Consider the following 17467-nt stretch of genomic DNA (forward strand, 5'->3'; position numbering starts at 1 on the left):
CGTTAAAGTATCTCTGTAAATAATTGGTAAAATTATGTTTTGCGAGCACTGTTAAAACTTTATGACTTAAGGTTTTAAATTACGTGAAAAAAATCTCTCCAACAAGTTCAAGAGCCTCATTATCCAGAGGTTTCTCAGAGGCTCCTGAATCATCAGAAGGTGGGTTCAGATGGCAGTCTGGTTTTGTGCTGATACTTTCTTCCATGCAGTTTCCATATGGCAGTCTATCTATCTATCTATCTATCATGATGAATAAATGTTCATACCCCGAGAACCAGACATGAGTATAATGAGAGGTATAAAATGAACTTTAGACCTTGTCAAGAGTTTATTTAACAGTATATCAGAATATCATACAGGTAAACAAGATTTTAGCAAAATGTATTATATCCGTACTGTTGCATTTCATAAAAATATTTGATCACTTAGTCTTTGAAACTATCAATAATACATTAAACAATATTTATAGGAGTACAGCTGTACAAGGTAAATACACATCTAACACTAGACAGTAATATTGATCTGAATGGGCATGTGCCATCTTTAACAGATTCAATATTTTCCTCAATAATATAAAAGGTTTTTCTTTTTTTTTTCTTTGTCTTATTTTCACAGCAGGCAGGATACAGCTTGAAACTGTAAAAGCTATGAGCTGTGCAATAAATGCATCCACATTTTCCTTCACCGTTTCTCGCTGTCTGTCTCTCCATGTAAACAGCAGTTTAATCTAGCACACTGCACCCAGTGATGGAAATCAATGGAGACTACAATTATTATGTGCTAGCTACAAAACCCTCAGGGAGATATGAACAGGGAGCGTCTTATTGTGGCACACATTACTAATATACACTATTTTGTTTCAACTGCAAAAAAAAAAAAAAGATTTGAAAATAATTTCTAGTTTTTCACCAAAATTATCTAAACATAAAATAGGACAAATTTACTTGATAATATAAATTGAATTGGGTTTATTCTTCTTGCACATCAGTAAACTGTTATTTTATTTTATTTATTTTTATTTAAAGCATAATTATGGTTTATGCTTTAAACAAGAAAGAAAAATGATTAAAGATACATGTTAAAAAACATTTTTGTAAATAACAAAGCAACTACTTTAATTTAATTTTAAAATACTTAGAAATGTTTGGTGTATTGTCAATTCTATTTAATTGATTTTCCAAAAAAATGTTTTAAGAATGTTTAATTTTTTACAGGAAAACAAGAAAAAATACTGATTAAGACTATTTTTTTTTTTTTTTTTTTTTTGCAGTTTTAAGAAGGAATGTGATAAGCTTTGTATTGATATGTGACTTTTTCAATGCAGCTCCCGGCGCAGTTTCAGGAAATCCTCTGGAATTACATTCCACATGCTTCAAGAACAACTGAATTGGCACAGTTATCAGTCTGTGAGCAGAATGACATGTGCAGAGCAGCAAAAGACAATTTCACAATTAAATGAATACAAAAAGAGGCAAAACTGTGAGATTCAATCACTGTGAATGTTTCTGTTGATCACTATCACTGTATGAAACCCATTAACACTCTTCCATCTAATAAAAAGAATGACGGAGGTTCGGATAGAACATTGTTTGCCGTAACAAACACAAAATCTTGAAATATTTCCTCCTACCGCTGTCCACATGTGCCAGATCAGACGTTTTGATCTTTATACAGTTTTTACTAATAAAACATTTTCATAACATCAGAAAAAAATTGGCAATGTTTGTCAACATTGAATCAAAGGTAAAAACAAAAGCTCAGCTTTTATTTTTTTAATGTAAAATGCATATTTCATACTGCTCTGTTCTGCCGGTAAGGCACTCTGCCCCATACAACTGGGTCCCACCCATTCATGCTAGAGAGACCCTGATCATGCCCACATCCTTTAAAAGCATCCCTTTTCCCTGTCTTTGCTCCCAGCCGAACCTTAACCGGGTCTTAACCAAGTGTGACGGGATGAAATGATAGAGCAAAGTGACCAGGATATAAAGTTCTGACTTACCGATACGCCAATTGTTTTCATGTTACAGGGGATAACCGATAAAGTGCTAAAAAAACAACAATAATTTTAAATGCTACAAATTATAATGTTTAAATAAATAATGAAAAATAAATATTTATTGTGAGTGTTATTACATTTGAATTTTAAGAATACTGCAAATGTAATCTAAATATAAAAACATAGGAAATTAACTTTTTAAAATATCACAATTAAAATGCAAAATTACATAACCAATATTTACCAACAGCAATATCGGCCAATACCTGCTATACCAAAAACTTTTTTTTTGCATCTTCTAACTATGTAATGTATATCGTATTGGTCCAAATCCCAAATTTCTGTATGTAGCCCCGCCCATATTTATTGTATTGGTCTAAATCCCAAATTTATCTGTATGTAGCCCCGCCCATATTTATAGTATTGGTCTAAATTCCTAATTTATTTGTATGTAGCCCCGCCCATATGTATAGTATTGGTCTAAATTCCTAATTTATTTGTATGTAGCCCCACCCATATTTATAGTATTGGTCTAAATCCCAAATTTATCTGTATGTAGCCCCACCCATATTTATATCAAAACCCACATTGCTGTGTATTACATATCAAATAAGTTCTGAGTGGATGTGACTTTGTTGCATCATGCAGCATTTTTACGTTCGGAGCTAACAGGGAAATTATTTGTCATGTTGCACTTGGTTAGGACACGGTGAAAGACTGTCTCCTGGTCTCAGACCAAACTGTCATGAAAAACAGGTCCACTAATTAGCTTTGTTGAACTATGGAGCCATCAGAGATATGGGAATGAAGCGTGTGAGGAGTAAGATGGCACCCCAAATCCACAGTGGTGGCACACAGTACATGGCCAATGACACACTGAGGTTTCGAAAAACATCCACAGTCCTTCTTCGGTTCAGTTTGCGAAGTTTCCGAACATTTGGCTGGGTGTGGAATTCATCAACTAAACTTGGGATCTAAAGGGATACGTCCATGTGGCAGATTTGGTGACTGATGTGGCATTTACCCTCTCATAAATCAGGCTGAATGGGTCGGCGTGATACCTACCCTTGTATCTCCATCATGGCGGTCTCCCTTTATATGTACTGTCAGTGTTTCACAATGTCTATGGTGACTTTTTCCCATCAGACATATAACGAAAGGCAATTACTGAAATGTTCTCAACTCAGAAGTTTGTGTTTCTTCAGAAATCTCTTTTCATGCTACACATATATTTGCGATATTTGACCCCCTGTGTCACCAGGGGTTTGGTATGAACATCTTGAAATAATACAAAAAATAAACAACCTCTACATGATAAACAAATAAAGAGAGCTCGGGTCCGCCGGACGGAAGAACGAGGCGTTGAAAGTTCGGCTCGTTCCCCTGCGAGAAGTTTCCTCACAATTAAACAGTGAGAGGGCGAGCCACGCGTCTTTGGCTGCCGTTCATCTGGATCATCCGGAAAAACAAACTTGGATCAGAGACTATATGAAAAGCAAGTTGGATGCGAAAATCCATTTGAGGTTGATGTGTCTCCATCTGTTCTTAATCATTTTTGACTTTAATGATCCATCTCCTCTGTTTTTTAGGCTGTTCAAAGCACAGCTCTTACAGGTGGACCTGCCACCCTTCGTTCTGCGGGCGAAGCCCCACAAAACTGACCACCAGGGGCGCTGTGATTGGTCCAGACTGTCACAAAATGCCACTGAAAGTCCAGAGTTTGAGGCTGGATGAGATGACGGGTGATGGCGGAGGGCGAGTGTCACGCTAACGGGGTGAGACTACTTCCGACAAGGCAGGGGCGGCTGGAGAGACAGCACTCCGGGAGGCGGCACTGTCTACCAGGAAACACAAAGAACCTGTGAATCACCGTTCCACCTGACAGCACGGTAACATCACTGCCAGCGGACACAACACAATCATACAGCGTTGGGGAGCAATCAACTTTTCAGTAGCATTTTCAGTAACAAGTTATTTTAGGGTGAAAGGTTAGATTATTCTGCTCTTCCTCATCTGTTATTTTGGGAAGTCTGATTCATTTTAGTGAATCGATTTATGTAAATGAACTATGAGTCACTTTATGCTATTTAACATAGCAATGCGTACAGTATTTCACAAACTATTATTATTTTTTTTGACTTACTAGGTTAATATGTTACGAAAAAATACATACTTTCTATAAGAAACATTTATGTAAATAATAAACACACACACAAGCACACACGCATATTTATAAATCCTAAACAAAGTTATAATTGTCTATAAGTATGTGTATCTATAAATGTAATCTAAACATTTATAAATATGAATATATTCTGGTCTGAATATATAGACACAAATCTATAAACACAAATCTTAAAATAAAAATAAAAATGGTTAAAATGAAAAATATAAATGTTGTATCAAGGGCCAAACAGAAAAAAAAAATCATATGAAATCTGTACATGAACACTAAATTATTATAAAATCAATTTAATTATTTAAGAATTCAATGAGTCACTTAGTACCATTTTCGATAGTAATGAAGAGAGTATTTCAAAATTATTTGACTGTTTTTTACTTATATACTGTATATACGCAATGTGCATTCATACAAAGTAATATGTATTATATAAATTATATTATATATACAATTGATATTATATAAACATATACTTTTAAATATATTTAAATAAACATTTACGTATTTTGAGGACTAAACAGGAAATCATTATATAAAGTAATTAAAATAAGAAAAATAATCATATGGAAGTTGATGATATATTTACAGATCCAAAATATAAAAGTCGAATTTTAAATCTGTAAATGTATATGTGAAAATAATTATACATATAATTCTGTGTATGTATATCTATAAATGTAAATCTGAACAGTTCTACTTAAAGTCTCTCTCTCTAGAGAAGATACAAGAACAATAATCAAAATAAATCTGAATATATATTTATGAAAATGTTTCAGTGCTTCTAGTTGTATTCACTGTAATTCATGTAAATTTATCTGTTCAAGTTTAATGCCCGCACCCGAATTGACCCTTCGCTCATTTCCGCCCCCATATATTTTATCATATTTTTTGGGATAATTTCCATAATATTCCATTTAATACTCAACACACAGAGCCTCCAGACAATTTCATTAGAAAAGATCACAATCTTATGGCAACAACTGCTGAAGAATGATTAGTCGTTTACAATGTTAAGGCGGGGCTTCATCAGATAAATACTCTGGTAATTTCTAGTCATTTATTAAGAAAATTCTATGCAGTTGTGCTACATTTTGTTATTAACAGGTAGCTGGAATTTTACTGTTTCCCTCAGTTTCAGTGTGGTTTCCCAACACTGTCATGAGCACACATGCACACAGTGACACAAAACTACACACAAACACGACATGCGACGTATGCTAGTGTACGGATGCAAACCAAACAAAAGCAGATAGAAAATCTACAGACATAAAAGAAATAAGCAGAGGCGTGCAGGATGCCACGAACCGTGTCTTTAGAGTGTCCCATTATGAAGAAACAGGGTGAGGCTAGAGTGTCGCTTTTCATGCACATGGTGAGGTTGGTAGGTACCATTCCTACAGGACAGGAAGTAAAAGACTGAACTTCTGCATTGCAGATTAGAGTTAGAGAAAAAAACAGAGCAGCTGATAGAGAAGAGGAGTTACAGGCTACTAGACGTTTGGTCACTAATTGAGAGTTCACTGAAAGGTTTAATTTATATAGTGAGTGATCAAAGGCTTTTAAGCTTTAAACAGAAAGCTTTCAGCGCCAACAAACCATCAAGACCACCGTATCCCGTTTGTGCTTATGTTTTTCGGTGCACTCCAATAAGCACATTTATGAGCGCTCGCTCCATTACTTCAACCCAAATCAGCAGGTTTTTAGTTTCAAAACATGTTTATCAAGTTTATGTTCATCTGAAAAGATGCTAATGGCTGCAAGACCCTAAATTTCTTTTAAACTGAACCACTTTTAAAAGATTAAAATGGTGTTTTTTGGCTTTGTGTGTTGCGGTACCCACCGTATTCTGGCACCTGTCCCGTGCCCCTTTTCAACAGCAGACGCACTCGACGACCGCCAGCCTTGATGAGCTCGATGGCACGAGCGTGACTCATGTCTCTCGTACTCTCACCGTTAATTTCAATAATCTGATCTCCAACCTGCGAGCAAGAGGATTTAGGGGAATATTTTACATCAGGATGTCCTATCACCTTGAAGGCGGTCTTTTTTTATGATAATTGACAATTAGAATCAAGTACTAAATACAAAGACAATACTTTTCAAACGTTTGCTCACCATGGCTGCATTTATTTGATCAAAAATACAGTAATATTGTGAAATATTATCATAATTCTAAGTAGCTCTTTTCTAATGTATTAGATTTTAAATAGTCATTTATTACTGTGACGCAAAGCTGAATTTCCATCATCATTACTGCAGTCTTCAGTGTCACATGATCCTTCAGAAAAAAAGTTGTGTCGCTTAATATTTCAGCCTTTATTTGAAACTGATTTGTAACATTTTGTCTCTGTTTTAATGTTTAACATGAATGACAGACAACAGGAATATTAATTAGACTGCCGTCACTTTAAGAGCTGCCCGGATTCAGTATACTGTTACACATGTGTTTTCTTTCCCCCGCTGTTTGCTTTCACTTAAAACCTAAATTTTTTAGTTTTTTACACATACAAGTGTGTGTATTTAACCTTTCACAGCCAATAAAGCAGGTAAAATAACTCCCGCTCTCTTGTATTTCAGTGGCTTAAGATCACTTGTTGTATTTTTCACAGGGTGAGACTTTCAAAATAGATTTGAACAGTATGAGTGTTAGACTCTCATTTGTAAAAAGGCTTTTCCATTCCATCCATTCTCTCTCACCCTCATTCTGCCGTTGCGGATCGCAGGTCCATCCTCAGCCAGTCTCAGCACAAACAGGTCCATCTTGTATTCCCGTCCTCCGCGGATACTAAAGCCAAATCCCTTCACACTTTTCTCCAGTTCCACAGTGAAGTAGTCATAGTCCTAGAAAAATACAAAAAAAAGTAAGTGAATCAAAATATTGAAGTGTGGCACGCTGCTTTTCAAGACTTTTATTTAGCTTTTATCTTCAATTTAAATTTACTATTAGTATTTAATATTAATTTACATTCACGTACTTAACACCAAATATCACAAAAACTATGTTGATGTGATCAAATTGCATTTTAATATTATTTATTTATTTACTTTTTTTTTTTTCTAATTTAGTGTACAGAATATACAAATGCTCTATATTTTATATACAAAAACTAATTGTGGTAAAACAGGTGATTTCACTTTCACAGCACTTCTAATGGAGATTTTATTAATTTTCCAGCTGCATCATACTGTAATTGTTTCATATTCTGAATGTCAAGTAATATTTTGGTGTAATAAAATGTGCAGTTAGACCTGTGGTCTGTAATCGGCAATGGAGTGCTGTCTGTAGTCTATGAGAGCAGGTGGGTGTCTGTACTCAATGGTGGGCGGCTGTCTGTAGTCTGCTACAGGAGGATGTCTGTAGTCCACCGGAGGCTGTCTGTAGTCTGTATATGCAGTTTGGCAGATGTCTGGTTTAACATCCTGCCTGGCTTTTACCTCCGACCTGTAGGCATCAACAAGGTCAAATGAAGCAATCCTGTCCCACAGGCTGGTTAACTTCACCTACACATTTCCCACCAAATTCAAGTTTAAACCACCTAAACTCTCTGTGAATGTTGGTTTAAATACTATTACATCCAATGCACAATAAAAACAAATACATGTTTAATGTCTAACAGTGACTTTTTCCCCTCTCTAAACATGTGACCAGGGGGAGCAATCTTGACTCAGATTTCAACTCAAAAGACAAAAGGAAAAATCTGAAATTATATTTGACAATTCACTTTAGTATTTTAATTTAAAATAATTGTAATTAATAAAAAATACTTGATTCATTTATATTTCACAGAAAACTTGTTTTTTGTTGTATCAGTGAAAAAGGACTTGCCTTGGCATTAATGACAATAAGCAAGATTTCTCCGAAAAAAAGAAAAAGTCATAACCGACAAAAAACAAAATTAGATTATTTGAATTGTAAACTATATATAACTCATGACAGTATACTTTTTTTTTTTTATCAATGTATTGCATTAATTGTTATTGCAATACAAGATAATTTTCAGTACAGCTAATATTTTCAAAAATACAAAAAATTAAATACAGTAATGATTATTTTTGGGTAAAATGGTGAAAACAAAAATAATGCTTACTGCATAAAATGCAATATGACTATAAAGTGCTTAATTTTAATAAAAATGTCATGCAAAAACGACATATAGATAGAACTATAGAACAATTTTTTCTTTATTTGACCCTCTAACTTTAGCACTCACTATTGTAATTCTATTCTTAAAAAAGAAAAAAAAACTAACTACCTTTCTAATATTTTTGTATTCTATTTTCTTTTCATTTATTATACAGTTATAAAAAAGACCTCTAACACTAGCTTGCTCTATTCTTTTTCTATACTATTCTATCTGTTTTCTTTTTATTTATTCTATTATTTAAAAGCCCCTGCTACGTGTACTGCGTTTAAGCTAACTGAGATTGTTATAGCACTTATATATCATTGCTCTTTTTGTTGTTTTTGATTGCTTCCACTGTCTTCTAAATGACTAAATGTGACAGACAGACTGACTGATTGATTGAGTACCGGGTGTCATGAAGGTATAGCTGTGGTGGGACTGGCACTGATCCGATGGTGGTGGGCTGAGCTCCTGGTATGCCCGGATCCACAACAGAAACAGCCTGAGTCACCGCTGAGCCTGACTGCATGGCCTCCAGGCTGCTTTGAGTCACTGGTGGGCTGCTGTGTGGAGCTCCAGGGCCCGGCTCCATCAGCAGGGGGCTGGACTGCGTGGTGGCCGGGCTGGGGTGGGGGGCTGGTGGGCTGGGATGAGCCATGCTCGGGCTCTGCTGGGCTGCTGGGCTGGACTGAGTATGAGGGCTGTGCTTCTGGGCCACCATGGGACTCTGCTTCTCTGATGTAGGGGCCGAATGAGCACCGTTTACGTCTAGGACAAAAAAAAAAACGGGTGTGTTTACAAAGGAAGAAGACAGAAATCTTTCTTTGTTGCAACATATTCTGATCCTACCTTCTTCAGGGATGATGTGCAAGGTGACAGTGAGTCCAGCGTCCTTGATCAGCTTGACAATGTCAGCGTGAGGCATGTTAATGATAGACTGACAGTTGACAGCCATAATACGATCACCAACTTTCAGCTTCCCACTGCGATCAGCCGGACTGCCCTCGATGATGCGGCCGATCTTATGTGGCACAGCTACAAAACACATGAATGGACCTACTGTCAGAATTTCATCTCAAATATTATAGTCATATTGTAGTAAAAAAAACAAAACAAAAAAAACAGACCAGAGCATCAGATGAACAGCTGTGTGAAAGGAGGACTTACTTATAGTGTTTGTGGTCTCTGGACGGTTGAGGGAGCTGATGATGACAAAGCCAAAGCCTTCGCTTTCCTTACGATGGATAACTACATCAGTGGTGGGGGGCAAGTTGACGGGGCACACTGCATGACCCCGGGGAGAACTGTTCTGATTGGCCGCTGCGCTGTTTTCCTCACAAGGCTGGCCTGCAGATGGCAGCAGACACAATCTCAGTCAATGCAAACACAGAACCACAGCAGTTCGGCTCCAGAGATCATTGCCACCAATTACTCTGCTTTTACTTCCTGATAATGTGAATTTCAGGCATATGACATAACAGTCAGAAAAATCTTGAATTTGAGGTTTTATGAACCCTGACAGTGCAGTAAATGACTAGTGTTGAGGATCAGATTGTTGTCACCGGAAGGTTTTCTCTCTCCCTGCTGCTGCAGAACTCTCCTCTGGACGGTCAGGGTGACCTGTCCATTTCGTGCCGCCGCGTGCATGAGGTCGATGACGTATCGGTGTGGTCTCCCCGCCACGGGCATCCTGTCAACCGAGACCAGCTCATCTCCCGGACGCAGTCTGCCGTCGCGCTCCGCAGGGCTGTTCTCTATGATTGCTCCGATCACAATCTGTGAAGAGAAATCAGTCATCATGTTAATGTGAACCGACATGCAGAGTCTCATAATAATATTGTCACCGGTTCATGTTCTTGACTGGCTGATGGGATTATACATATCTGACCTGACAGAAAGTTGCTCAACTGCTGGTATTCATTAAAAAAATGCAATGAAATTACCAAAGACAATTAGCTAAAAGACGACTGTAAATAAACTGTCATTTGATAGTCTATTTGATATACTGTATAAAGTAGCATGGTATGGGTCTGGGTCAAGGTTAGCGTTATTGTTATCCATAACTTAGAAAATAAGCAGTAAAAAAATGGTTAACTAAAACACAAATAAAAATTAAATGAAGTGCAAAAATACATAAATAAATGTTAATAAAAGCACAAATTATTTTATCTGGAATTGTACATATTTCAATTATTGCTCAACCCTAACTTCAGACCAGCAATGTATTCTGTCAAATAAATAAATAAAATGATTTAATATATAATAAATAAATATACAACACCAGCAATTTGTTATCTCAATGAGTGTCTCATTGAAGGCAGATGGAACAATCTGTGATGGAATGAAAGGGATGAAACTGAAACTGAAATAAAACTAAAATGCAAATAAAAAAAATAAAATAAAAAAACTATTTAAATGGGGCATTATAATAAAAAAAGACAGTATGAGTCATTTTAATTTTATTAAAATGTATCACAATATAGTTAATTTTATATATATATATATATATATATATATATATATATATTACATAATAATGCAGTGAAGTGTAATACTTTACTAAAGCCTGACATATCAGCAAAAACAGCCTGCATTAATGGGGTCAGTAATATATATATTTTTTATTTAGATATATATTAATAAAAAACATAAACATACTATTATAATTATTTACTGGAGTAATGATGCTGAAAACATAGCTTTGCATCACAGGAATAAATGACATTATAAAATGTATTAAATTAAAAGCGGTTGTTTTAAATTCTAATACTGTTGGCCAGTATTACCTTTCACTGTGTTTGGATCAAATAAAGGTAGATTCATAAGAAACTTATTTCAAAAACATAAAAAAATCTTTCTGATCACAAACTTCTGTTCCACTCATCATCATAAATCACACCTCTAGTAATCACTATCTACATTTTCAAAACTATAATAACCACTACACTCATATACCATATTAACATGGGACATGCCCATAAAAAACCATGGTAATGGTAATGTTGTTCAAGTAGCTGAAGGAAGCATGAAATGTTTTTTTTTTTTTTTAGGTATGTTTCCATCTGCTGCTCATGGAGCTGTACAGATATGATCCAGTATCTGTTTATCCTGCCCCATACGAGCCTTGTCACGGGCCTCCGGACTCACAGCCTGCACCGCCTCGTCTCCACCCAGGATCCTAAAGCCGAAGCCGGTCTTCTCACGCAGCAGGTGCACTTCCACTTCCTGATACTCCACACCTGAGGAACAAGATGCACAGTTTAGATCACACACACCGAGCTCATGAGTGATTTAAATCATGCTGCTACCTTGGTTAGCGGTATTTAACCACCTAACAACCACACAGCCTCACATTAAAATCCACTCGAAGAACCTATGAAATGGAAGAGTGATCATGTTTGACATGAAAGCGAAGAGCTGAACTTCTTCGAACCGTTCCTAAACCTGAAGGATCAGAGAAGGCCACACGTTATGTAGGTCACCTCACCAACTGGAGTGCTGAACCTTCTGATGTAGTGGAGAATAAGAGAACAGTGGTAGACGGAGAGCTAAATATAGAGCGCTCAAGTCACATGGGTTCCATAAATTAGCTAATGAAATGTGACTAACAGCATATGTGCTCTGTGACATCAAGAAAGGGAAAGCAACACATTCCTCTACTTGCCTGTAGAGTCTGTCAGCGTCCGAGGAGGAACCGGCTCTGTGTGAATGAGAAACGAGAGCTTCAAACAATGAACTTATAAAAAAAAAGCTTTGTACTGTCAACTGGCTTTAAGCTTTATTTAGGCCCATTACAAGAAGCCTGTCAAGAAGTTTAGAGGCACATATTTCACCTCAAATTAAAATTAATTAACAATGAAATACATTTTTATTGGATTGTAGAAAATGGCTTATTTTTTTTCTGGTTGTGACATTATTTTTATGAAATATGCTTTCCAATTGGCATTCATTTAATTTGAATAAAATATATATTTAAGCCGTTTTACAATAAATGTATTTACTTTTTATTTATTTCCGTGACTTTTCCATGACCAGTCTAGTTGTTGGTAAAATACACTTTGTGAAACTCGCTTTGTGAAACTGTTCTGAAATTTTCTTTGGTGACTTAGGCTTGTGAGCAAATGTAATTTACACTACAGCACTTTCCAGCTGAGGGAATTTAAAAAAGTATACTTATTATTTAACTCCTAATATTAATAATGATTTAAGATTATTAATTTCATCAGTTGCATCATAAGCTGCGTTTCATTTCTGAATGAATGCACGTTTTGAACGAATTGTGTGAACCAATGATTCAATGGCCTGTTCATAAAGAGAGCCATTTACTTGATTCTTGAATGAATCAGCAGTTTGAACGAATCGAATGAAGGAATGACTCAAAGACATGTACCGCCACCTGCTGGCAATTTTAGTTTCTTATGTAGAGTATCACTTCACTAAATAATAATAATATTAAAGTGATAGTTTACCCATAAAAGAAAGATTCTGTCAACTTTTACTCACCCTCATGTCGTTTCAAACCTGTATCACTTGCTTTCTTTTATGGAACATAAAGGAAAATAATGAAGAATGTTGGTAAGCAGAAGAAAAAGAATGTTGGTAGCCAAGCTAATTTGGTTACCAATGACTTTCACTGTATGAACAAAAAAACTGAGATCTTTCTCAAATAATCTTCTTTTATGCTCCATAGTTTCTTATTATATCATTGTAGCCTAAATGTTTATGTGTAAAAAATAAATGTTGAATCAAAACATGGTCAGGTCAAAGTTTTTTCTATCAATTTTACTGGTAGTCCACTGTATGAAGAATCTTTGTGTATAATATGTCACAGTTCACTTTACTTTGCTTTCCTCACTTACATAACTGAACTATAGTGTTCTGCACCCACTATTTAAAAAAACAAAAAAAATTACATCTGGTGTCTGATTCATTTTTGGTTTGACTGCACATATACACACACATAAATCTAAGGTGAAATACTTGAAATATTTTATAAAGTCATTTACAAACAACTAGAAAGCGACCAAAATCTCTGACTTACGTCTGCTTTCATAAATGGCACGTGACTTCTCATAGAGGTCGTAGGGGTCTGGCTTTCCCAGGTAAAAGGGCTCTGTGTCCGGAAAAGAGGAGCGATGGAGCGTCTGGCCGGGATGAGGGGCACCGTGGGGGAGCAAAGCAGCCGACAAGCTGGTCTGGGGGCTTCCTTGAGTGTCCCACTGTATGGACAACACAGATATGGACTGGTTTGAGTGGATAATATATGTACATGCAGCAAAAAGAAGTGCAAATCTCTCATGTACATCTTTTAAAAGTTCAAGAAGAGAGCATTGGGCGTATCATAAAGGTGACCCCTGTCCTTACTCCTGTCCTCTTTCTGTGAGAAGAGAGTTTAGCAGTCCAATCGCTCTCTAGAGGTTCAGTGGGGGAGATGAATTAAGCCCTAAGTGAGGGCCTGAAGTGTGAAGCGAAGTATCTGTGCCCCGGGGGCTAATAGATCCTATTTCCTGTGAGCTGTTCATTTCACCTGTAGCTCTCTCCGCTTAACCTGCCAATTCCATTACCAGCCCTGAATCCAGCAGAAACCGGACGGCTTCCTGAAAATGATGATCTTACACCGGGATGAAAGTGAATCCGCATGAAATTAGATATCATTCTAGAAATACCTAAATGTGTTAAATGAAATGTTGCGTTAATTTACTACAAGGCTCCGGAGAAACTTAACCTGGGATGTGTAGTCCATTTAGTTTCGCAAACACCATTTGTGGATCTGCAATGCAATTAAAACATGTAAAACCAGGGAAGATTAAACACAGCCTGGGATATTCTGCTCAAATAAATCAAATTAATTATAAAAAATTATATAGATTTTTGTATCAACCAGGGTTATTATAGTTAAACTAAAATAACAGCTAATAGCTAAACTACAAATGAAACTAAATAAAAAAAAAAAAAAAAAAATAAATGTTAACTGAAATAAAATAAAATATCAAAAGACTTTTTATTTTTGCTGTTTGCAAAGGCAATTTTTTTTATTTTTTATTTAATGTACTAAAACAGAAAGAAGTTAGGGTTAGATATATATATATATACCATAAAAAGCATAAACTATAAAAAAAATCTATTTGCAGTTTATTAGATTAATTAATCACCATATTATGTAATTAATCAGATTATACAAATTTTAACTGACTTTTAAATGACTTTAATAGACTAAATATACAAAAAAATCTAAATACTGAGAAAATCACCTTTAAATATGTCCAAATTAATTTCTTAGCAATGCATAATACTCATCAAAAATTAAGTTTTGATATATTTACAGTAGTAAATTCACAAAATATGTTAATGGAACATGATCTTTACTTAATATCCTAATGATTTTTGGCATAAAAGAAAAATCGATAATTTTAACCTCTACAATTTATTTTTGGCTATTGCTAATAATATGCCACAGCAACTTAAGACTTTAAAGCAATTTTTTTCATTTTAATTTAGTTGAACTTAAGTTAGTTGAACTTAGTTGAACTTTAGTTAACTTAACTTATTTGAAATATTATAGATATTATAATGGATAAATGTTATGGATAATAACCTTTACTTGCCCTAATTTTCATATGAAATGTGAAAGTGGTATCTTTTGTAAAACACATAAGTCAGTGAAAAAACAAATCCCACAGATTTGGAGTGACATGAGGGTGAGTAAATAATGACAGATTTTTCATTTTTTGAGTGAACCCGCTCTTTAATATTTAAAACTTCAAATGAATCCATTTTCAGAAACGAGGAGTTTTGTTTTTAAGTCGGCCAGAGTTATAAATCACACGGCAGCATGATTGAGTCTGCGGGTCTCGGGGAGCGAGGAGGAGGAATCTCAATTGAGTATCACCTGCATAATCTTGGCTTGGAATAATTTCTCTTCATGATAAACACATTCAATCGTGCTCCACCTTCACAAACACACATATTAAAGAGCCACACTCTGCTGGCAGTTAAAGCGTTTTGTTTGCTAATGCAGCAGCACAAGAGGCATACTGATTAAGCACGCCACCCATGGCCACTGCGTTAATGCATCTGTCACCCGGGACATTTCCATGTCGGTTTCATCAGAGTGTTATCCAGACCGGTGCGCCGCAGAACACGTGCTGAGACTGAGAACTATTGGCTGCGGATCGTCTTCAACAGCGATCGGAGACTGATGCTGCAATTATTCTGAGCTGCTAAAATATATTGTTGTCAAACCATTAATCACATCCAAAATAAAACTTTTTGTTCACATAGTATATGTGTGTGTACTGTGTATATTTATGATGCATGTATTTTACGATTATATATTAAATAATAAATTATATTAGTATAAATACAGATGTAAATATTTCAAAAATATATGCTGTACGTGTGTGTATTTATATATACATAATAAACATACATAGATCACACAGATATATTATGTAAATAAAAACTTTTATTTTGGATGCGATTAATCGGGATTAATCATATGTATTTTACGATTATATATTAAATAATAAATTATATTAGTATAAATACACGTGTAAATATTTCAAAAATATATGCTGTACGTGTGTGTATTTATATATACATAATAAACATACATAGATCACACAGATATATTATGCAAATAAAAACTTTTATTTTGGATGCGATTAATCGGGATTAATCGTATATATTTTACGATTATATATTAAATAATAAATTATATTAGTATAAATACACGTGTAAATATTTCAAAAATATATGCTGTACGTGTGTGTATTTATATATACATAATAAACATACATAGATCATACAGATATATTATGTAAATAAAAACTTTTATTTTGGATGCGATTAACCGCGATTAATCGTTTGACAGCACTACTAAAAAATAATGTTTCATTCGAATAATTCATTCATGAATCAGACCAGTGTTTGATTTACTACAAGAAACCGAATAAGAGTCATTTGTTCGGAAACTGGACAACTCTGGATCTGCGACATGTGTTTGATTTATTAAAAATAGTTTTTAAAATGGTCTTCTTTTATATTACCTACTTACTTCCCACTGACAGCAGGTGTCAAGGTCAGTTTAAGAACATGCAAGAAGAAAATGTTTCAAATAATTTACCTGTTTTGCGGGATCCCAGGGTGTGTAGAGGCCTGGCAGAGAAAGAAAGAGAGAATGATTCATATCATTAAGGACTAAAAATTCATAATTGTCACATAATATTCATCCATTTTTCTCTTCACTTTGTTGTCCTGTAGGAGGTGAGGAAGGTTTATTGCATTTATTTGCAAGGTAATTACATCATTAGCTTTGAGCAGATGTTAAACCCATCTTAAATAAAAAGACTAAAATTAAACCTGCCAAACAGTATTTAGTATCGGAAAGGAAATGTGAGACACTAAACTAGATTTCTGACTTCCTGTCAGTTCTGAACGATTCTGAAATAAAAATGGACAGAAATGTTTTTAGCATACGTGTTGAATCTATATCACTTTACATCACTCAGCATCAATGGCCTCATTCGTATCGGACAAATATCTGTAGTACAATGTCTGACTATAAGTATTAGGATAATCCGAAAAGAAGGAAGAACATTTAGGATTATGATCACTTACAAGAAAATGAAATGGAAATTAGTATTTTTACCATTATTATAATAGTATATTTCAAATAGTTGTATCTCGGCAAAACATTGTCTGATCCTAATAAACCATACATCAATGGAAAACGTATTCATTCAGCTTTAAGATGATGTATAAATCTCAATTTCAAAAAATTGACACTTAAGACTGGTTTTGTTGTCCATGGACACATATTATGTACAGTACTGCAATAACAAGTTTCTTAATTAGTGTTTCTGTCATAATAAAAATGAGTGATATTTTCTGGTTCTAGTAAATACATCAGAAAACTCATTAGAGACTCCACTGACATGCTGTTTTCTTGTTTTATTAAAAAAAAGTGCCAATGGGGTAAGAATAACTGATATAGTATAATTTGTTTATATTAATAATATTGTATAAGGGTCCCAAATTACATCTTAATCAACAATAAAAAAAAAGAAAAAGAAAATATCTTACTGACTACATTATTAACACTAACAGAAATCCATTTTAATGGTCAGACTGGATAAAAATGACTGTATTGTTACAACCACA

The 17467-nt window shown here is 34.9% G+C and overlaps 1 protein-coding gene across 7 annotated transcripts in view; it reads right to left on the reverse strand.

Moving 5' to 3' along the window:
* Nucleotides 1-306: 306 nt before the first annotated feature.
* The window catches only part of magi2b (membrane associated guanylate kinase, WW and PDZ domain containing 2b), a 78065-nt gene continuing 60904 nt past the window's right edge, over nucleotides 307-17467 (reverse strand). For 4 of the 7 annotated variants that reach the window (XM_052598189.1, XM_052598185.1, XM_052598190.1 and 1 more), the window contains 13 exons: nucleotides 16431-16462; nucleotides 13347-13524; nucleotides 11970-12005; nucleotides 11429-11544; nucleotides 9868-10081; nucleotides 9473-9652; nucleotides 9155-9340; nucleotides 8713-9073; nucleotides 7431-7623; nucleotides 6879-7022; nucleotides 6022-6160; nucleotides 5487-5575; nucleotides 307-3837 (listed from right to left, as the gene is read on the reverse strand). In XM_052598189.1, coding sequence (XP_052454149.1) covers nucleotides 3781-3837; nucleotides 5487-5575; nucleotides 6022-6160; nucleotides 6879-7022; nucleotides 7431-7623; nucleotides 8713-9073; nucleotides 9155-9340; nucleotides 9473-9652; nucleotides 9868-10081; nucleotides 11429-11544; nucleotides 11970-12005; nucleotides 13347-13524; nucleotides 16431-16462 — 1925 coding nt within the window. In that variant the 3' untranslated portion in view covers nucleotides 307-3780. The remainder of the gene's footprint in view (nucleotides 3838-5486; nucleotides 5576-6021; nucleotides 6161-6878; nucleotides 7023-7430; nucleotides 7624-8712; nucleotides 9074-9154; nucleotides 9341-9472; nucleotides 9653-9867; nucleotides 10082-11428; nucleotides 11545-11969; nucleotides 12006-13346; nucleotides 13525-16430; nucleotides 16463-17467) is intronic. The other 3 variants (XM_052598186.1, XM_052598188.1, XM_052598187.1) reach the window with 3 other exon arrangements.

This window comes from Carassius gibelio, chromosome B25, assembly GCF_023724105.1.
Source record: "Carassius gibelio isolate Cgi1373 ecotype wild population from Czech Republic chromosome B25, carGib1.2-hapl.c, whole genome shotgun sequence".
NCBI lineage: Eukaryota > Metazoa > Chordata > Actinopteri > Cypriniformes > Cyprinidae > Carassius > Carassius gibelio.